This window comes from Pecten maximus, chromosome 7 (genome assembly GCF_902652985.1).
Source record: "Pecten maximus chromosome 7, xPecMax1.1, whole genome shotgun sequence".
NCBI lineage: Eukaryota > Metazoa > Mollusca > Bivalvia > Pectinida > Pectinidae > Pecten > Pecten maximus.
Window position 1 is genome coordinate 5969438 of NC_047021.1, and position 23749 is coordinate 5993186.

General features: G+C 37.9%; 2 protein-coding genes across 2 annotated transcripts; one reads left to right on the top strand and one right to left on the bottom strand.

Annotated features, from left to right (window-relative positions):
* The first annotated feature begins 1624 nt into the window (after nt 1-1624).
* LOC117331434 (N-acylglucosamine 2-epimerase-like) lies at nt 1625-22655 on the top strand. The gene is made up of 9 exons (XM_033890146.1): nt 1625-1715; nt 12935-13043; nt 13376-13451; nt 15102-15177; nt 19046-19215; nt 19956-20180; nt 20536-20925; nt 21070-21157; nt 21490-22655. Exons 2-9 carry the CDS (start codon nt 12946-12948, stop codon nt 21552-21554), a joined length of 1188 nt encoding a protein of 395 aa, XP_033746037.1. The 5' UTR covers nt 1625-1715; nt 12935-12945; the 3' UTR covers nt 21555-22655.
* Nucleotides 9433-11932, bottom strand: LOC117331435 (heterogeneous nuclear ribonucleoprotein 87F-like). Its single transcript, XM_033890147.1, has one exon. It carries the CDS (start codon nt 11812-11814, stop codon nt 10816-10818), a length of 999 nt encoding a protein of 332 aa, XP_033746038.1. The 5' UTR covers nt 11815-11932; the 3' UTR covers nt 9433-10815.
* Nucleotides 22656-23749: the final 1094 nt, after the last annotated feature.

Genomic DNA, 23749 nt, shown 5'->3' on the forward strand with positions numbered 1-23749 from the left:
TTTATACCACACGTGGTATAAACTCTGTACGCATTTTGATTGGCTAACACGGTGAACTTTGACCCAAGCTGCAATTGTTATTGACGTCATCAATAATCTAATGACGTCATATCACCGGGTCCCGGACGTCACCGGTACACTTTATTTGCATACGCGAAATTATACTTGGCCACGTTTCCCTTTGATTCAAGCCGATATTATTGTGGTAGAAACAGGTCACACGACTCGAAATTGTTAAATATGGAATTTATTTCACACTCGTAAGTTATTTTTTAAAAGTTGCAAAAAACACTCGCTAAAGCTCGTGTCTTTTGTAACTTTTAAAAAATAACTTACTCGTGTGAAATAAATTCCATATCCAACAATCACTCGTTGTGTAACCTCTATTTCTACCACAATACCCTGTGTTATTCAACTCTCAGACCATCAGTTAATCATTACAGCTATTGATTAACAATCTGTTTATACCACACGTGGTATAAACTCTGTACGCATTTCGATTGGCTAACACGGTGAACTTTGACCCAAGCTGCAATTGTTATTGGCGTCATCAATAATCTAATGACGTCACATCACCGGGTCCCGGACGTCACCAGTACACTTTATTTGCATACGCGAAATTATACTTGGCCACGTTTCCCTTTGATTCAAGCCGATATTATTGTGGTAGAAACAGGTCACACGACTCGAAATTGTTAAATATGGAATTTATTTCACACTCGTAAGTTATTTTTTAAAAGTTGCAAAAATCACTCGCTAAAGCTCGTGTCTTCTGTAACTTTAAAAAAAAAAATTACTCGTGTGAAATAAATTCCATATCCAACAACCACTCGTTGTGTAACCTCTATTTAGGTTATATACAGTTGTTTAGGTTATATACAGTTGTTTAGGTTATATAGTTGTTTAGGTTATATACAGTTGTTTAGGTTATATACAGTTGTTTAGGTTATATACAGTTGTTTAGGTTATATAGTTGTTTAGGTTATATAGTTGTTTAGGTTATATACAGTTGTTTATGTTATATAGAGTTGTTTATGTTATATACAGTTGTTCAGGTTATATACTGTTGTTTAGGTTATATACAGTTGTTTAGGTTATATACAGTTGGTTTTGTAATTGTAATGTGTAAAATCTCTTCTGATTGTACCTACCTAACAGTCAGAACCGACTGTTCGGTCAAAGATGGGATTCGGTAAAATGGATTTTGTTTAGATGTACATATATTTTTTTTTAAATGTTATATTTTTATGACATTGAAAAAAAAGTATTTATTGAAATAACATATCAGCCGGGGGCGTCCATAATTATATAAATTGTGAAATCATAACGACAGCAATTTAGTTGAATTAAAATGCTTACTCTGAAAAGCAACCGTTTGTTTTATTTATTGATGAAACTTTCTGATATTTACAATTTTGCTCTGATTTCCACATACAATTATATTTTAACACGCATCATACATATAATTCATTTATGGTAGACTAGATGTCTTTTTTGGCAAGACGATTTGTACATTACATGAAGAAACGGTTATGAAATCACCAACACAGTTACCAACACGCCGACGAATGCGTTGGTGTTTTTTTTTCCCGCTGGCCCAATGCGCCGTTATCATTTGAAGGAAGGGAGACAACTTGTGTTATACACGAACGAACGACGAAACGGGAAGGGGTGTTAGTGGCTGAGCCAAATTACTACATTGAAACTCGCAGAAGGTAGGAACCTACTTTTATAACATCCGAAGACCGGCATGACACCAAAGTATCACATTCCTCAAAACTTTTGTCTGCTGTCGAATTCACAGTTCAGCTGTTTATATGATGCCGGGATATGTAGGTCATCCTGTTGGTTTGATACACAGGGACCTGCAATTTGTTTTAGTCTAGCTGTTCTTAGCGAACGGTCTGTGCTTTACGTCCAAATACACCTATACTAACGAATTCTAGAGTCCTTGTGGTTGGACATTACTGTACACCCATCCTTGGTAATTTAAACCGATCATGCACATAGGTCGTACGCTTGGAGAACTTAAAGAAGAGGCTAAAAGGACATGTATCCCTCACCTGAATTCGAATAATGCTATATGGTCATGGGATGGGGATCTCAACTGCTTCAAGGACATAACCAAGAATCAAAGTCCAGACTCCCTAGGGATGTGAAAAGACCCCAGGGATTGTTTTTGTTTAAAGAAACTGAAGTTCTTGGGGGTATTAAAGACCTCAGGGCCCATCTTTACAACCGGATTGTGTTTATCTCTTGACGCCCAGCTATATATGGGTATGGGGTGGGGATAAACCCCTATGGTCAATTGTAACATCATGATGGTGTTGATATCTTGATGCCCAGCAATGCTATATATGGCTATGGTTTAGGAATCTCAATGGTTTCAAAACATGATAAAGAAACTAAGTCCCTGGGGGTGGGGAAAGGCCCCCGTGGCCTTTTTTTACAACATGATTGATCTACACGGTTCCCTGAACGTCCGAAAAAAAGAAGATATCATAGAGGTAAACAAACTGACAAGCGGTGTATACGACATAGTTTCTCATATTCATAATGTGGCAGGACCTTTAGGAAAGATATGGTACCAGAAGTCGCAACCTACCTACAACATTCAAATAGGGAAACATATCTACCCTCCACGGGAAGTAAGATTATGGAACAGTCTTCAAGAAGATGGAGTATCAGGTCCATCTGTTAATACTTTCTAAAGCATCGGATTATCGGGAACCATTTATAATTACAGAGCTAACATAGCACGATATAGCCGCGAAAGTACTAGGGAGACAGCAGATCTGTGTTTGACTTTTATTTTATTATTATTTACCGTCACATGGACACTTTAACTTTATTCTATATTTAAGCATTGAACTGTTTTTGTATGGTATTTATGATCTATTTGAATGCCAGAGCTTTGCATGCAAACAACATTATGATTTGTTTGCTTGCAAAGCTCTGGCATTCAAATAGATCATAAAAACCATACAAAAACAGTTCAACGTTTATATTTATATTCCTTTTACTTTTTTTATTTTTTAAATGCTATAATTCATATCTAAAATTCATAATTCCCGCCTTACCGACAGTCAGCAGATTTTTTGCAGTCGTTGGAACAGCCGGAACATGGTCGCGTGCTTTTTAGCAAACAAAATAGTACATGGATTTTTTTTTTTTTAAAAACCTCAATTTTGTTAATCATTTTATTATCAACGTAATGCGCAAATGGCGTAATTTTTATAGCAAATAATGTAGACAAAACAATTAGTCGTTAAACTTAATCATCCTGGATATTGTAGTTCCGGTTTGAGTTGTATTAATACGCTGATAAGTGTAGCGCGTGATGGATGGCATTTAAACGTACATCAATGCCAGAGCTCTCAAACAGACTATATAATGACAATGCCAGACAAATATAAATATATCTTTGTATATATATCTTATGAAATATCAAATAATTGAGTCTAGTGTAGATGATATTGAGATCCTGTTTTGGAAAATTAAAATAAACTTGAAATGTATCATGTTCTTAATTATGCCTCAGTGATGATAGGTTACGAAACAACTTAAAATTGTATTTTGTTATTTTGTAAGGGCGCACATGGGATCACAATCACTGAGGTCGTTTAGAACTATCTATTGATCAATACAAAATATTAAAATATTATTTGAAGCATGCAACTAGCATCGGGGATCAACTTAAAGCACTGGTTTTTAATGTCATGTAAACCAATGCTTGACTGGAAAACCGAGGTTTTCGGGAATATATTCCGGTCAGCAAAACCACAACTCTGCAATTATGACTACGCTATAAGATATCACGCCGTAGGCGTATTGAAGAGATTCCAGGAAATTGATATACTTAATCGAAGTGGACGACAAGCCGAATCCGCTCTTATCCATTAATTATGCTCTATCGGTCCATGACACTGGACTCAACATTAAATACCAATAGAAACGAGCTCCTGTGATTGTTTTGGCAATGTGTAGCAAATCCCTACATGTATTGAAAGGTATGCTTAGAAGCAGACGACTGTGGCCCTAAGCCACTCATAGCAGTACTGTCACTGTATGACTTTGACTCAACTGCTCGAATTGGCAAGTGAGCTTATGCCGTGGTGTAGCGTCCATCCGTCGTTCGCCTGACGTCGACAATGACTTTGAACTGCTGTTGAAAGCAGTTCAGTGCTTATATTTACTTTTGACATTGACTTTTAAAGACCATATCCAGGAATTTTGCTCCTACGATGGATGAACAAATTATCATCGTCAAAGACGGAACAGCCTTTTCAACAGCCATCTTTCGTTATCGCCGACATGACAATAATAATGACGTCATAATAAAGGTTTGAAAGTTATGGAGTCATAACCTGCAAATGAGCTTGGTAGTGGGGCTGCAGTGTAAATGTAAATACATATAGATTGTCTATATCGAAAATGTTTGCGACTAAAAAGCTGCTTGCATAGCATAAATACGGTTCTTCTGAAACCGGAAAAGATGGGTAAATATAAAATATGACGAAATTATATTTGAGTTGTTTATAGCACTTCCTCGTGTGTATCTCCTGGCCAATTATTAATAATCTGTGTCTTTGAGTATGAGGAAACGTTTAAACACAATCTCCACAGGTATGACTGTGGGGTGTACCTGTGGGGTTCCATGGTGATGACAAACATTCCCAATGAGAATGAGTCCAGAATGCAATCTCAATATTCATTATTGTGACAAGTTCCAAGATGCATTACATAGCAGGCAATAAAAGCGAGTCCTATATGTGTAACAGTGGTCTAGGACTTAAATAGCCCCAAAATATTAATCTCAATTTGACGACCACAAACACATTCGGTGAGAGGTGCATTCCTTAAATTTTTGTCTCCACAATTTTTTACAGACCAATGAAACTACACATAATGGGGTGTCCATTAGTCTTTATCTTGGTTTAAACGAAAGGATCTACGATATTTTTTCACAAATACAATGCCGTTTTAATTGAGATAACTATAAAAAGTACGTGTATAATTAAACAAGAGGCCTTAACGGTCACATATCACTTTTATGTTCTATGTATTTACAATGTATTTCTAAACAGTTCCTACATAATTAGTAGTATAACTATGCCACTCCTCATAATCTAACCAATTTTTGAATCATTTCATTAACATTTGATTTTTCTTCAAAAACTAGTAAAGTTAACACTTCTCCATGGGGGAAACATATGAGCCATGAAATTTACAATTATCACTTTAAGACATTTTCATCCATGAAGAGTATTTGATTCAACAAAATCTGGATCTTGAGAAGATTTTTTAAGTTTCAGTCAATTTGGCCCAAAACGTGGGATTTGCATCCAGGAAATCTCAGATATGTTGTCTAACTGACGGTCAATTTCATATGTCATTTGATTACTTTGACCTTGAACTTTGTTGATCTAGGTGAACTTTTTGCATAACTATTGCAGCCGCCAACTCATGCTTTAGATGTACTAGTCATCAAGTGTATGGGTCACAGTAATGAAAGAAAAAATATTTGAATTGCAATTTTTGGATAATTTTGAATTTTGGCGGGAAAAAACATTCTTCAAGTCCATATCTGCATTATTTTTCGATGATTTGACATTGAAACTTTGAACAGGACTTCATAAGAGCAGGTTCTTTAAAACAATACCTAAATAAACCATTTTGAAACAATTCAAATTTTTTCATCATTTGACTTTTGTGACCTTAAATGACGGTCAATGTCAGAGATAAGCATACAATTTGTAGCCAGCCATACATGTTATCGATGTGCCAAACATCATGCCCTTAGGTACATGTGCAGTTTTGGGAGATTTTTGTGTCGCCTTGAAAAGGTGACATATGGGTATTACTATGTCGGCGTCGTCCGCACAATGGTTTCCGTGCAATAACTTGAGTTCCCTTTGGCCAATCAAACTCAAACTTCATAATAATAATAATAATAATGGTCTTTATTTATACTTGATAACATGTTGAGCTTAAAAACTCGTCTTACACATGGTCATCATACAGTGCTTCCTTACCAAAAGTACTTGCTTGGGATTGCTTTTCAGGTTCAAATGTCAAGGTCACTGTTACTATTAATAGAAAATTGGTTTCCGTGTAATAACTTGAGTTCACTTTTGCCAATGAAAATCAAACTTCATACAGTGCTTCCTTACCAAAAGTACTTGCTTGGGATTGCTTTTCAGGTTCAAAGGTCAAAGTCACTGTTACTATTAATAGAAAATTTGTTTCCGTGCAAAACTTGAGTTCCCTTTGGCCAATCAAACTCAAACTTCATACAGTGCTTCCTTACCAAAAGTGCTTGCTTGGGAAAAGGTCTACTACAGTCATCACAAACCAGTATGGATAGCACTATGTTGACATGTTCGGGGTAAGAAGTTCTGTACATAAATGTAGTTGAATGTTCTTGTAATCAATAATTCACTCATCATGTCTACAAAACCTCTTAGATCTAACGTCTTTAGAATAAGGACTAGGGTTAAATGTTAGTCATTAGATGATTTGGCAACAGGTGAGAAATCTGAATACACAGTTCAATATTCATAACACTGGTTTAAGAATAATCACTGCAATAATAATTATTTCACACAGGGTTTTGTGCAAAGATTGCATTTGATATCAATTTATTATTACTACTCAAATTTATTAAATGTTGTTGTTTTTCTGCTTATAAATGTTCACCAAGAGAAATAAAATCAGATCCTGAAAACGTTTTTATTTTTACTTAAAACCGATGGATTTATATATTTCCAATTTTTGTGTCGCCTTTTTCTGAAAAAGGCCCCATATAGGTATTACCATCATTCGTGAGTTCATGCATTGTATGGGAATCCATCCGGCAAATCTTACAAATTATGCTTGGAATAGATACAATGAATATCCATGCTGGTTTTTTTTTTTTTAATTCAAATCCTAGCTTGCTATGCAGGCGACACATCCACTTCCATGAAATTCTTGTTGAATTTTGACAGGGGAAAAAATCGCCTTTTTTTCCATCTGATGATCATAAAACTTATTATTTTATTTTTCACCCATAGCAAGGCCTTGACCTTGACCTTGTCTGATAACATGTCGTTGAGAAAAGTTAGTCCTGACCAAATTTCAATTAAAATGAAACAATGCTAAAATATGAGTTTCCTATATAATCTTGAGTAAAATTTAGCCCTTCTACAGGGGGGTGTTACACCCAGGGGCCATGAAGTTTACAATTTTGATGAAGCACCTCAAGACCCCTCAATCCATGAAGAGTATATTAGACTACCATATCTGGGTCTTGAGAAGATTTTTGAAATATCAGTAAATTCGACTCCTTTTTGCCCTGCCCCTCAGGGGTAGGGTCCATGTAATTTACAATTTTTGTAGACAATAAGCCAAGAAAGGTTTCTGAATAATTCCAGGAGTTTTTGAGAAGTTAAAAATGTTAAAACGACCGAGTACACATGACGATGGACTAAGATGGATTGGAAAGGTCAGAGCAATGCTCTGAATATTAATATTCCTTAAATATTACACGAATATCATATTGTATGTCGAAAATCGGTAGGTAATCATTATCAGTACGATAATGAGTTGGCGCATAGCAACCGTCAGGGTCTAGATCTCCCATTATCTTTTATACCATCCGCAACGTAGGGGTGGGGGGTATACTAGAATCAGCTTGTCCGTCCGTCCGTCACAAAATTTGTCCGGCTATGCATTCGCTCATTTCTTTATGGATTTCACTCAAATTTGGTATATAGTTAGAAGACCATATGAACTTGTGTCCCCTGCAGTGATTTTGCGATTTAGCCCTTTTTAACAGAGCTATGCCCCTTTTTCATACAAAATGTGTCATAATTTTGTCCGGCTATGCATTCACTTAGTTTTTGATGGATTTTCTTGAAACTTTGAAGGATGGCATGAAGTCGTGTCTCCAGTAACGGTTTCTTCCGAAAAAAACCTTTTTACAGAGTTGGAGGATGGCATGAAGTTGCGTCTCCAGTAACGGCTTCTTCCGAAAAAAAACTTTTTACAGAGTTATGTCCCTTTATGTAAAAAAATGGTTACTAGCTTGTCCGGCTATGCATTTGCTTTGTTTTCAATGGATTTTACTAAAATTTGGTATGTAGTTAGAGGACCCTATGAGGCTTAGCTCTATGCAAAGATTTTGCCGAATTACCAGTTCTAATAGAGTTATGCCCCCCCCCCCCTTTTTTTTTTAAAAACAAGCAAAATTTTGTTCGGCTATGCATTCACTTAGTTCTTACTTAAACACAGAACATGTTTGATTTGGTTATAGTACCATAAATAGGCAGCTTCACAAAGTATCCAAACCAATCATGGAAAAGCGGGGGGGGGGGGGGGGGGGTATACTTGTCACTCCCTCGGTGACAGCTCTAGTTTACGATTATGATCATATCCATTCCAACCTTTCACATACCCTTTGACAAAAACGTGTTTAAACAAACATTTTACATGTTAGCCTTCATCACAGCACATTACTTGCTGAATATGTGTAAGCACTGGTAACCAGACAATAGGAGCATTCTAGGGGTTCCGAAAATGTTTGGTATTTGAACTTAAATGGTGCCATTTCAAATTTGGTCGTATTTTGTCTGTACAAATACCAGATACAAAATTATCTGGACAAGTCAATTTTATGCATACACATAAAACACGAAAAACTGACCCCGTCCCTCAGGACAACTTAAGGATACCAAGGTTGTAAAACAAGAGATCCCAGAGGGATCTTGGCGCCCACCATTTAATGATCTTGTTCCATGTCAGATTGATCTCTCTATTTTTCCCTTCCTCTTACTAATATGTGTAAATTGAGAAACATCCCTCCAGTACTTTTCAAACAAGGGGAACTTATATATGAAATTTGAGATTTAGCAATAATGGCTGTCTGTCGACAATGTTGTTTTCAGATTGGTCCTAAAATGCAATACGACGGACCAAGGGGAACCTACATATGAAATTTCAGAAAGATCCCTTCAGTACTTTCTGAGAAATAGCGATAACAAACTTCAATTGTCAAAATCCAAGATGGCTGCCTGTCGGCCATGTTGTTTTCCGATTGGTCCCAAAATGCAATATGCATAACTACAGACCAAGGGGACCTGCATATGAAATTTGAGAAAGATCCCTTCAGTTCACATCAGAAATAACGATAACAATAATTGTTTACGGACGCAAGGCGATTTTAATAGCCCACCATCTGATGATGGTGGGCTAAAAAGGCTTACCAGATTGAATTTCTAATGTTAACCTGGTATAAACAATGTACCCGTAGTAGGACAAACATGACTTTCAATTCAAAGCTTCTTCTCTGAACATTGCAATGCAAGGATATGTAGCCAGATAACCTGCCCCCTGTAAAATTGAAAATTTGTCATATATGCATTCAATCAAAATATACAACGCAAACAAATATTTATATCTAATGACAAGGTTAATTTATTCAAAGAATGCACAATATCATGTTCATTATGATTGAGAAACATAGAATGTTCTAGTATTCCTAAATTGCCAGTTGTCATCAAATCAAAAAAAAATTGACATCCTTTAAAATTAGTATGTGAAATTTTCTTTGATTAGTAACCCCAAAAAGAAAGGCCTCTCGTAAAACATACATGTAGCTGTTACAACATCAAAGGTGTAATGAATGCGATGTTTATCAAAAAATTCTATTGCAGAAAAAAATATCATTGGTTTAAAATTTGATCTAATCTTTGAGTAATCTATGTACTTAATATTGTCTAAACAAAGTTTAAAGACAGCAGGACTTTACTTTAATTTAAATGTCATTATATAATTACCAAAACAGTGAATGGCCAATGTTTATCCTTGAAACAAAGTTTAGAACTGAAGGTGTGGTGGCAGGCTACACTATATTACTTGTCAGTCAATTAATTCACACCCTTTAAAACAAATGCACTGTACAAAATTGTGAAGATCAATGACTACAGGATTACAATGAAATAAAAAACATGTGGATGACTTGGTGAAAGATCAAGGTATCAAAAGTCTTACAAAAATACATGAATATGGTTTTGGAAATTCAATATTCCCAAAGTTTCTGTCAAACATTAGGAGATTCCTATATTTGAGGTGTACATGTCCTGGTTCAAATTAAAATACCAATTCACACGATTCATTTCAAAATTGTTTTAACTGTTCAAGTACAGGTACAGTGTATTCAACCACTGCAATTAGCATTTTGTTAAAAATACCAGTTTCCAACCTATCTGCGACAATATTGCATTATTCTGGTCCCCCATATAGAGTACATTACCTTTACTGATAGCCAATACAAGTATTAAGCCAATTTTATACATGCACTGTCAAAAAGATTTCCGTTTTATATAACCAAGTAATTGAATATTCCTCTCCACTAGTCATCAACCCAATCTTTTTGAAGGTGAATGCAGAATATATTTTTAGGTCCAACTTTTTATGAAGGTTCCAAACTGAATTCATCCTATAACAAGTCTATCCAACAGAATAACTATAAATAGTATTAGTGGATGATGCATGAAAATGGCTACTCGTGACCAGCAAGATACTTAAAACGACAACGGAATGACAATGTACAAGTTTAACAATATTTACACGAGTAAAAAGTGAAATACATCATTTCAAAATGTATGGCGACACAAACATATTAAAACAATGTCATAAAATGTTAGATTCTGTTTCTGTATTTATTATTTTACCTAATTTATACAGATCTTGATTGCAATAAATTGTTATTTCTTCCTTATTTATGATATTGATCAAATGTTATGTTAAAGTCTGTTTTGAGTGCTGGAGATCTTAACGCCTGTTGTAACCGCCACCTCCTCCTCCTCCTCGATTGTAATTTCCTTGATTCTGGTTATAGGGGCCTGATCGCTGCTGGTAGTTTCCACCACTACCACCACCACCACCACCGCCGCCCCTCATTGCTCCACCCCCATAACCATCACCATAATTCTGTCCAAAACTTTGCTGCTGGTTTCCACCCCAATTTCCCCCACTGTTCTGGCTTTGATTGTAACCACTATTGTAGTTGTCATAACCACCACCTTGGTTCCAACTTTGATTGTAATCACCTCCGCCTCCACTATAACCTCCTTGGTTAAAGTCATTGTATCCACTCTGCTGGTTAAAGCCACTGCCTTGGTCCCAGTCATTACGACCACCACCGCGTCCTCCCGTTCCACCACGACCACCACCGCGGCCTCCCATTCCACCACGACCGCCACCGCGTCCTCCCATTCCACCCTCTTGATCCTTGGGTACAGCTTTCTTAACCTCTACTGTTCTACCATTTACATCATGTCTCTTTTTCAACACGCACTGATCAACAGGGTCATAATCAAAGAATGTTACAAAGCAGAACCTTTTGTTTTTGCCAGTGATCTTATCCTTGATCAAATCAACTTTTTCAATTTCTCCGAACTCACAGAATACTGCACGAACCTCTTCGTCAGTTGCATCGTCGGGGAGACCACCAACAAACATTTTCTTACACGATTGCGACGATTCTCCTTCACCGCCATCCTTATTTCTTGGCATAGCACGTTTAGATTCTACTTGCCTGCCGTCAATTCGATGGGGACGATTCTCTTGTGCTAAATTTAGTTCATCTGGACTTGAATACGTGATGAATCCAAATCCTCTTGATCGTTTGGTAGTGGCGTCTTTCATTACCACGCAGTCCATTATATTTCCCCATTGTCCAAAATGGGCTTTAAGGCTATCTTCTGTTGTTTCATAGCTCAACCCACCGATAAACAGTTTTCTAAATTGTTCGTTTTCACGGTCTCCCATGTTTATCGTGTTTAAGTAATCAAAACAACTCGTTAGATCTAGTTTACCTCACCGCGTGGCTCCGGGAAACGTCTTGAACAATGGCAACCCACGCCTTACGATGCTTCCGGTGCGCGCCAACGTAATTGGTTTGTCGAAATTACATTTTGAGAAATAAAATTTTGATCAAAATGATTGTTATAAACATCTTTTATATTTTAACATAAAGTCAAGAGCGGTTTTAATGAAACTTAAATGATATAATTTATATAATCGGTTTCCTAAACAAATACTTAAGGCCACTTTTTTATATTTTATTTCGTATCTTTATCAAATTCCTAATTTATACTCACCGTGCTTTGTCTGTTCGGTGATTTCCGTCAATTTCCGCATAATCACATGGTCGCTTCGACTATTAGCTTCATGATAGCTAATTTCGTGAGATTATTTGTTTTACGGAAACATATAACTAATACGACACGAAACATCCCCATACTTCAATATTTCATTAGTTTTTATGTTGCGAGCTCATTCAGTAGATTTGCACACGGCCCAGGTGTCAGGTGACCTACTTCAATCGCTAAACATGAAACAATATACAATACGTATCCCCCGTTTTTGGCAAAAATGACCACTACTTAAATTGTTGTATTGGGGCTTTTATCTATTTTCAGGACTGAAACTATTTTTCAAACACACACATATATATATAGTCGCCAGCACGCGATGCTTGAGGGGACAGTTACTTATCAACAACAGGCCCAGGGGTCCTGTGTCGCTCAGCTGGATCTTTCAGTATGGCTGGCAAAACCACAGATGTATGCTTCTGGTTAGAATTGACGGAAAGAAATAGTCCTTACTACTACTATAGTAGTCCAAATATATGGACAAAATCCTTTCAATCCTAAATATGAATAAAGAAGGATTGTAATTAAAGATTTTGCTACATTTCCCCTGTTGGGGCCCGTGCCCCAGACGCAAAATTTATACAAAATTGGTTTCCTTTCACTCAAGAATGCTCCATTCATGACTTTGTACATGCGTTGTTCATGACTACATTAGCGATAGGAAAAGATGACAGACGAACACAGATAATAAGACTTACGATCAAGATATATTCACGCCTTTTCTATCAATATAGGTTCCTCAAATATGGCTTCACGTCTTGTTGAGTTCTATGAACGGATTGCCAAAGATTTGGATCGCACCATGGACTTCTGGCTAAAGCATTCGCATGATGAAACTTATGGGTAAGAAGAGTAAGACATATTTGTAACACAGATAGAGGAAAATGACATTTATGTATCGGCCAACAACATATATAATATCTGGAGAGCTCTTAATTATTACGATTATTGTGTATTTATTCATTCATCTATTAAATATGCTGCATATGGTTACATATTACGATGATGTAAAGAAAATTGGATTAATTTCAATAAGCACACTGACATTGACTATGGAATAAAATAGAGATATGGAATATATTTATAACGACAGTCTTTATGATAAGTAGGTGTATAATTTTGTAACAGTTACTTGGCAGATAAAATCATAAAACCATATGTCTTTTTGTTAATAGGGGATTTTTCAATTGCCTCAGTAAAGATGGGAAGGTGTATGACCGTTTAAAACACGTCTGGTTACAGGCAAGACAGGTATAGTATAGCGGTCGTTGTCCGTGACACGGGGGCTTGACACGGATTTCTAACCTTAAACCAAATAATGTATGATATGTATAACTTCACGATAACGTAGACTGGTGACTGAACTATTATATGTGGTACCGGTAACAGGGGAGACAGGTATGTGATACCGGTAACAGGGGAGACGAGCTTGTGATACCGGAAACAGGGGAGACCGGTATGTGGTACCGGTAACAGGGGAAACAGGTATGTGATACCGGTAACAGGGGAGACAAGTATATGTGGTACCGGTAACAGGGGAGACAGGTATGTGGTACCGGTAACAGGGAGACAGGTATGTGATACCGGTAACAGAGGATACAGGTATGTGGTACCGGTTACAGGGGAGACGAGTTTGTGATACCGGAAACAGGGGAGACGAGTTTGTGATACCGGTAACAGGGGAGACAGGTATGTGATACCGGTAACAGGGGAAACAGGTATGTGGTACCGGTAACAGGGGAGACAGGTATGTGATACCGGTAACAGGGGAGACAGGTATGTGGTACCGGTAACAGGGGAGACAAGTATGTGGTACCGGTAACAGGGGAGACAGGTATGTGATACCGGTAACAGGGGAGACAGGTATGTGATACCGGTAACAGGGGAGACAGGTATGTGGTACCGGTAACAGGGGAGACAGGTATGTGATACCGGTAACAGGGGAGACAGGTATGTGATACCGGTTACAGGGGAGACAGGTATGTGATACCGGTAACAGGGGAGACAGGTATGTGATACCGGTAACAGGGAGGCAGGTATGTGGTACCGGTAACAGGGGAGACAGGTATGTGATACCTGTAACAGGGGAGACAGGTATGTGATACCGGTAACAGGGGAGACAGGTATGTGATACCGGTAACAGGGGAGACAGGTATGTGATACCGGTAACAGGGGAGACAGGTATGTGATACCGGTAACAGGGGAGACAGGTATGTGATACCGGTTACAGGGGAGACAGGTATGTGGTACCGGTAACAGGGGAGACAGGTATGTGATACGGTTACAGGACAGACAGGTATGTGATACCGGTAACAGGGGAGACAGGTATGTGATTACGGTTACAGGGGAGACAGGTATGTGGTACCGGTACATAACAGGGGAGACAGGTATGTGATTACGGTTACAGGGACAGACAGGTATGTGATACCGGTAACAGGGACAGACAGGTATGTGATGACTGTTACAGGACAGACAGGTATGTGATACCGGTAACAGGGGAGACAGGTATGTGATACCGGTACAGGACAGACAGGTATGTGATAGCTGTTACAGGGACAGACATGTATGTGATGACTGTTACAGGACAGACAGGTATGTGATACCGGTAACGGGGATACCGGTACGTGGTGACGGTTACAGGGGACTTAGGGTTGTGGCGATAGTAACTTGGGAGACAGATATTGCCATGGTTTCATATTAAAACAGATATACGGTTTAAAATGTTGTTTAAACTGTTTTTTCCTTATTTTTAGTTATTTTCTTATTTTCGTATCAATAGAAGAGAATTCTCCGCTGCTTGTGCTAAATGCAAAAAAAAGTCTAGAATACACTTCTTTAAGATGTTCTGATAACGATTGGCATGCCGACAGGAACTGAACTCTCCTTTTTTAATAACATCAGATCTGGACATATTGTCGCCTTTACAACGAAGTGGACAGGTTCCGACGACAAGATATACTGGAGGCAGCTTTGAAAGGTAAGAACACCTAATAACCTCATACCTGGCGCATCAATTTTCTCAAGTCCAGTCACCACAACCCTACCGAGATAATACTTATCAAGTCACCACAACCCTACCGAGATAATACTTATCAAGTCACCACAACCCTACCGAGATAATACTTATCCAGTAACCACAACCCTACATAGACAAATTTATCCAGTAACCACAACCCTACCTAGACAAACCCTTTATCCAGTCACCACAACCCTACATAGACAAATTTATCCAGTCACCACAACCCTACCGAAATAATACTTATCAAGTCACCACATCCCTACATAGACACATTTATCCAGTCACCACAACCCTACCGAGATAATACTTAGCAAGTCACCACAACCCTACATAGACAAATTTATCCAGTAACTACAACCCTACATAGACAAATTTATCCAGTCACCACAACCCTACCGAGATAATACTTATCAAGTCACCACAACCCTACCGAGATAATACTTATCTAGTCACCACAACCCTACCTAGACAAATTTATCCAGTAACCACAACCCTACATAGACAAATTTATCCAGTCACCACAACCCTACCGAGATAATACTTATCAAGTCACCACACCCCTACCGAGATAATACTTATCTAGTCACCACAACCCTACCTAGACAAATTTATCCAGTAACCACAACCCTACCGAGATAATACTTATCAAGTCACCACACCCCTACCGAGATAATACTTATCAAGTAACCACAACCCTACCGAGATGATACTTATCAAGTCACCACAACCCTACATAGACAAATTTATCCAGTCACCACACCCCTACCGAGATAATACTTATCAAGTCACCACACCCCTACCGAGATAACACTTATCAAGTCACCACAACCCTACCGAGATAATACTTATCAAGTCACCACAACCCTACATAGACAAATATATCCAGTCACCACAACCCTACCGAGATAATACTTATCAAGTCACCACAACCCTACCGAGATAATACTTATCTAGTCACCACAACCCTACCTAGACAAATTTATCAAGTCACCACAACCCTACCTAGACAAATGTATCCAGTAACCACAACCCTACCTAGACAAATTTATCCAGTCACCACAACCCTACATAGACAAATTTATCCAGTCACCACACCCCTACCGAGATAATACTTATCAAGTCACCACACCCCTACCGAGATAACACTTATCAAGTCACCACAACCCTACCGAGATAATACTTATCTAGTCACCACAACCCTACATAGACAAATTTATCCAGTAACCACAACCCTACCTAGACAAACCCTTTATCCAGTCACCACAACCCTACATAGACAAATTTATCCAGTCACCACAACCCTACCGAAATAATACTTATCAAGTCACCACATCCCTACATAGACACATTTATCCAGTCACCACAACCCTACCGAGATAATACTTAGCAAGTCACCACAACCCTACATAGACAAATTTATCCAGTAACTACAACCCTACATAGACAAATTTATCCAGTCACCACAACCCTACCGAGATAATACTTATCAAGTCACCACAACCCTACCGAGATAATACTTATCTAGTCACCACAACCCTACCTAGACAAATTTTTCCAGTAACCACAACCCTACATAGACAAATTTATCCAGTCACCACAACCCTACCGAGATAATACTTATCAAGTCACCACACCCCTACCGAGATAATACTTATCTAGTCACCACAACCCTACCTAGACAAATTTATCCAGTAACCACAACCCTACCGAGATAATACTTATCAAGTCACCACACCCCTACCGAGATAATACTTATCAAGTAACCACAACCCTACCGAGATGATACTTATCAAGTCACCACAACCCTACATAGACAAATTTATCCAGTCACAACACCCCTACCGAGATAATACTTATCAAGTCACCACCTCCCTACCGAGATAACACTTATCAAGTCACCACAACCCTACCGAGATAATACTTATCAAGTCACCACAACCCTACATAGACAAATTTATCCAGTCACCACAACCCTACCGAGATAATACTTATCAAGTCACCACAACCCTACCGAGATAATACTTATCAAGTCACCACAACCCTACCTAGACAAATGTATCCAGTAACCACAACCCTACCTAGACAAATTTATCCAGTCACCACAACCCTACATAGACAAATTTATCAAGTCACCACAACCCTACCTAGACAAATGTATCCAGTAACGACAACCCTACCTAGACAAATTTATCCAGTCACCACAACCCTACATAGACAAATTTATCCAGTCACCACACCCCTACCGAGATAATACTTATCAAGTCACCACACCCCTACCGAGATAACACTTATCAAGTCACCACAACCCTACCGAGATAATACTTATCTAGTCACCACAACCCTACCGAGATAATACTTATCCAGTAACCACAACCCTACCGAGCTAATACTTATCAAGTCACCACAACCCTGCCTAGATAATACTTATCAAGTCACCACAACCCTACGAGATAATACTTATCCAGTCACCACAACCCTACCTAGATAACATTTATCCAGTCACCACAACCCTACCGAGATAATACTTATCAAGTCACCACACCCCTACATAGACAAATTTATCCAGTCACCACAACCCTACCTAGACAAACCCTTTATCCAGTCACCACAACCCTACATAGACAAATTTATCCAGTCACCACAACCCTACCGAGATAATACTTATCTAGTCACCACAACCCTACCGAGATAATACTTATCTAGTCACCACAACCCTACATAGACAAATTTATCCAGTCACCACAACCCTACCGAGATAATACTTATCAAGTCACCACAACCCTACCGAGATAATACTTATCAAGTCACCACAACCCTACCGAGATAATACTTATCTAGTCACCACAACCCTACATAGACAAATTTATCCAGTCACCACAACCCTACCGAGATAATACTTATCAAGTCACCACACCCCTACCGAGATAATACTTATCTAGTCACCACAACCCTACCGAGATAATACTTATCAAGTCACCACAACCCTACCGAGATAATACTTATCTAGTCACCACAACCCTACCGAGATAATACTTATCAAGTCACCACAGCCCTACATAGACAAATTTATCCAGTCACCACAACCCTACCGAGATAATACTTATCAAGTCACCACAACCCTACCGAGATAATACTTATCAAGTCACCACAACCCTGCCTAGATAACACTTATCCAGTCACCACAACCCTACCTAGACAAAAGTATCCAGTCACCACAACCCTACCTAGACAAATTTATCCAGTCACCACAACCCTACTTGGATAACGACATCCAGCCATCGCTATATTCCTGTTCTCCCGATATCCAGCCATCGCTAAATTCCTTTTGTCCCAACATCGAGACTGCTACGCGTAGGCAGGGGTGATTATGGTTTTGTCCTCTGTATTAACGCTAGTGTTAGCATGAACCGACATATTTTGACTATCCTTTCTTTTGGTATACCCTGTGTATGCCAATCATGAACATGGTCGGATATCGAACATTTCTGCTTCTTGCCGTTTTGGATATTGACATGTGAAGTTTGTTACCGGTATTTTTCAGGAAGAACTGAAGACATTCTCTCTTGCACGACGGCCATGTGATGTTTAGTACGAGTCGTTGTAGTGCTAGTAAACGAATGGTGATTTAGACAAATGGTGTTTGTTACCGCTATTTCTCAAAGGATTACTCAAACCGAAACCTTCAGAATAAAACCTACCGATACAAGAAAATTTGAAAACAAGAATATTTGAAATGCCAGTGTCTTATCTGAATGTGTTACTGGTCAGGGATACTGAAAATAACACATTCACCTGTGTACTAAGTCGGTATACCTTACAATTTTAGGAATGAATTTTCTTCAAAAATACGCCAAGGATCCCCAGACTTGGAAGTGCCACTTGGTGCTGACCGAGGAGGGCAAAGCGGTGAAGACACAGCGTTCCATCTTCTCCGAGTGTTTTTATCTGATGGCACTGTCGGAGATGGGCAGAGCGAGCGGGGAAAAGACATATATGGTGCTTACAAAATTTTAAATCCGACCTTATACTTATATATTTGCTTTTGAAAGTATTATTGATATAATTTAACTGAAGGTGTGAATCAATGTTTTATCTTTTGTCCGAGGCTTTGGAATCGTTGACAGTATTATTTACTTGGAAAGCTATGGGCATACTTGATTTTTGAAAAACGAAAATGTTAAGTTCCGTTGAATTCCGCTCTATGGTTTTCGAGAAAAATGTCGGAAACAAATCAGAATAATAATAATAAGAAGAAATGGAGTAAAAACAATATCTTCCGCAAATAATCTTTTATCAGTGAAACCCTTGACCAATGCAGTCGTCTTCTGCTTCATGTGATGTCATAAGATAAGATAAGTTTATTTCTGGTTCAGGACTTTTAAAGTCCTCTATAGGCTACTAGACTCAAAATAATACATGAGATTGATATAGTACTTCTGTCCGGTCTACTGTACATTGTTTGTGATTTAATTGATGCCGTGTAATTTAAGAAAAGTTCTTGGTTTTTCCAGTGATCGTCTAGCTTGTTTTTGAAGGAGTTTACATTTAATGCTGATATAACCTGTTCTGGCAATTCATTCCAGATTGACACTGTTCTGTTTGAAAAGTAGTTTTTTCTTAGCGTATTTGTGGATAGTCTAGGGAATATTTTTTTGGTATGTCATGCCCTCAAAATGACGGAAAGGATGGCGATATATCGTATATGAGCTCGTGAATACTGTTTATTGTGTTCGTAGATAGAGGCCTTACAGATGATGGAGAAGATCGTGCACTGGGTTCGCGAGGATGACACAGACTTGGGACGCCCTGCGATGGAAGGAGCGGTGCCCACTAGTTCCCTCGCTGTTCCCATGATGCTCCTTTGTCTAATCGATCAGCTGGAATCTGTGGACCCAACCCTTGAAACCAAATATAGGGATCTTACAGGATGGTGTCTGACCGAAGTTAAGAAACACGTTCAGGTATTTTGGACAACGCAGACAATTGGTTTATGTCAACAAACAACACGTATCTGGATGAACATGAAACGTAAACGCATTCAGTATTTACATGTAATCCAACAAATGCGTTACAAAAGTACCATACAATCCAGAAGGGTTGTACCAAAGACAAATTATCATCATTCGAAAACAAATTGAGAGCTAAATACAGTAAAGCCAGAATATATCAAGCTGCATCATACAGCTGTTTTGTCCTGGGACTCGTCCGTGATACCGAGACCGATACATAGGAGGCAACTTAAAATGGGTCGGTTTAATCATACAGGATTAGTTGATTATTTCTGGCTACTAAAGCTGAATATACACTGTTTTACAGAGGGATGGCACAGTTATATTAGAGAATGTCAGTCCAGACGGAGAGGAGCTCCCGGGGTGTATGGGGAGGCTGATGCTACCAGGTCACTCCATCGAGGCTGGCTGGTTCCTACTGCAATACGCCATCACCAAGGGCAACGACGATGTGAAAAAGATGGCCATAGACAAGTTCATACTCAACCCTTTCCATTACGGCTGGGACCAAACCCATGGAGGACTGATGTACTTTTTGGACGTAGACAACTGGTCACCCACACAGCTCGAGTGGGACATGAAACTATGGTGGGCTCACAACGAGGCCCTCATAGCATTCCTCATGGTGTATAAAGAAACAGGCGATACCAAAATGATTGATATCTTTGCGAAGATATTTGACTACAGCTATTCCCACGTAAGAGATACACATGTCCATATACTTAAATGTTTATTGACAAATTGACAAACCCTCGAATTATCTAGTACCCTTACATTTCCGTACAATATACGTGTATAAATATCTTTATATAACAATGACGTGTTTTCTCTTTTTCTTAAGTTTGTTGATGAAGAAAATGGTGAATGGTATGGTTATCTCAATCGAAATGGTGAAATCAGCATGGACTTCAAGGGTGGCCCTTGGAAAGGTAATATAATCATGTCAGCGGCTATGTACATATTACTAACAAGAATGTAACACAATTTGCAGCATCAATAATGACAACTGAGCACCAAATATGTTTATACGCTTTCTGCAAACATTCTGCAGGGAACTGGTTGTTTATTGTATGATGCATCCTCAAGAAACATTGTGACATTATTTTTAAAGTCCATGATGGAATTATGGCCCCTTCATTATACAAAATAGTTCATCTCATGCAAGGTCAGAGACCTAGTATATATATAGGTGTCTGAGTAGATTCACTCGTACCTAAGAGTAAACTTAATATGGAATATGTCATTTATCTTTGTGTTACAGGGTGCTTCCATGTTCCTCGTTATCAGATGATGTGTGAAAAGATGCTTAAGGAACTCGCAAAATAAAGCCTCGCAAAGAGTCAACATAACCTATTGTTGATAACTGCCAGACAGAAGTTTTTAGAATGAATTTCAAAAGTTTTAACATTGCTATCATTTTGTAACAATGTAACATTGTTAAAATTTTGTGGAAGTTTTGTTCTTGTTCAAAACTGTTGACAGATAATAGGGCCACTATTGACATTTTAATTCATTACCAGCATTAGTGGAACATATCATCTCTAATTACAGATTAACAAAATCAGCATATTCTAATATCGGAAGTGTACCAATCATTAATTATGATATCATTTGACTAACTATTGTATTAAGTTTCAGCAAATGTTTTGATACATTATGAATTGTAGCATCAACCATCTTGACATGGTTTGGTTTTTCTCTCTCCATTTTCAGACACAACAACAGCATTGTAAATACACAAATGAAATTTGAACAAAAAAGATATAAGTAGTGTTTTAATAAACAGTGATATTTTAAGTAAATGTTTATTATGAAGCGTGAAAAAGTGAGGACTGAATACAACCCAGTTGAATAAGAATTTCTCTTAATTTTGAGATCATTTGGTAACACAGCCGAAATGTAACGACCAAAAATACAGGAGATTGTTTGTATGGACAGCATAGTCTCCAACAACATTGTTGAAAACAGCAGATTTATTACATGGACTTACAAGTTACACATATACAAAACAAAACATAACTGTTGTACTGTCTCCAGAAGTCATGGATACCACATCTTACAGCCAGAGTGGATCAAGGTCAAATGTAACTAACTCAACAGTAAACTAACAAAAGGCCTTGAAAATGGCTTCAGTCGATTTACAAATTTTGTAGCACCCCATGGCAACAGTTACTGTCAACCAAACGACACTATAGACATTTGGTTCTTCAGAAGGTACTCAGTGATTTAACAAATTGGACCCCTTGCACATTGAATAGATCATTGTCTTTTCTTTAAATAATCTTTAGCCATTTACTGTATCAAAACCATAAGCCTATCTGAACAAGCTGTGTATATCCCTGTGATTGGCAGTAGAAAATGGCAATATTTACCCAAATATTTTACAGGAGTCATAGAAAGCTGTTATTAAAGTATGATAAGCATGTATGCACCATGTGGTCCTGAATAAGCTTTATTTTAGAAAGTTGTAAGAAAATGGCAGGCATGAAAAACACAGTGTCATTGCATAATTCACTCACCTGGTCTTTGAATTTTGAAACACCTCTGATAAACAGAGGGCATCTTCGATTCCGACAAGAGTTGGACTAAAGCTAATACATACTGGCCTGCTCTATATTAGGGACATGAAATATATCTACACGTGAATCTCTTCAAATTAACTAAACAATAATAAATGTGACAAGATTTTGTGCAACTTCTGACATGGACAATGTTGGTTGAAAATAGAACACAACCCAAGGACATAATATCACTTTCATCCATGGCTAGATTTCTTTCAAAATAGATCATTTACCAGTGATAAATCAAGATGATAGTCCCCGGAGTCTTGTACAAATAGAATTTTGGTAAGACTCATAGAATTTCAGGAAATACTTAACATTGTGGGACTTGCAGCTTTTAGCCAAAGCACTTGTGAAAATAAATTGTTAATTGATCACCGACTTACATTCATCTCTAGGTTTTACTCTTAATATTTTGATACAAATTATAGGTGGTAGAGCTGTGCAAATAACACATTACAAGTAAGATATCCAATTGTTGTTGACAATTGTTCAAAGTTCTCCAATGTGCGATTATGATTTCTTTTCCAATTACCAAACACTAAGAGACAGAACTGCTATTATCTGAAGTCCTGGGATGGAATAAGAAAATATTCTTCTGAATAAATTATTAATATTTCTCTCCAAACAAAACCTTGAGTGTTGAGACACGATATGCATTTAACTACAAAAGCTCTAAAAAAAAAAAAATAATACCACAGGATCATAGGTGCATATTTTAATAATTTAGTGCTGTACAAAATCTTAGCTAAAAAGACTATTATATTCTATTCCAGATATTATGTATGAGAATAGGGAGACTTGATTCATGGACTTCTACCCCAGGGAATAATATAGGTTGTTAGGGTCACAATAAGATAATCAATTTCTCTCATATGCATATTTCTGGAATAGCTCTAAACAAACACAATATCAATACTTACAAATCAAGTTACAATATATAGAGATTTCGCAACCTTG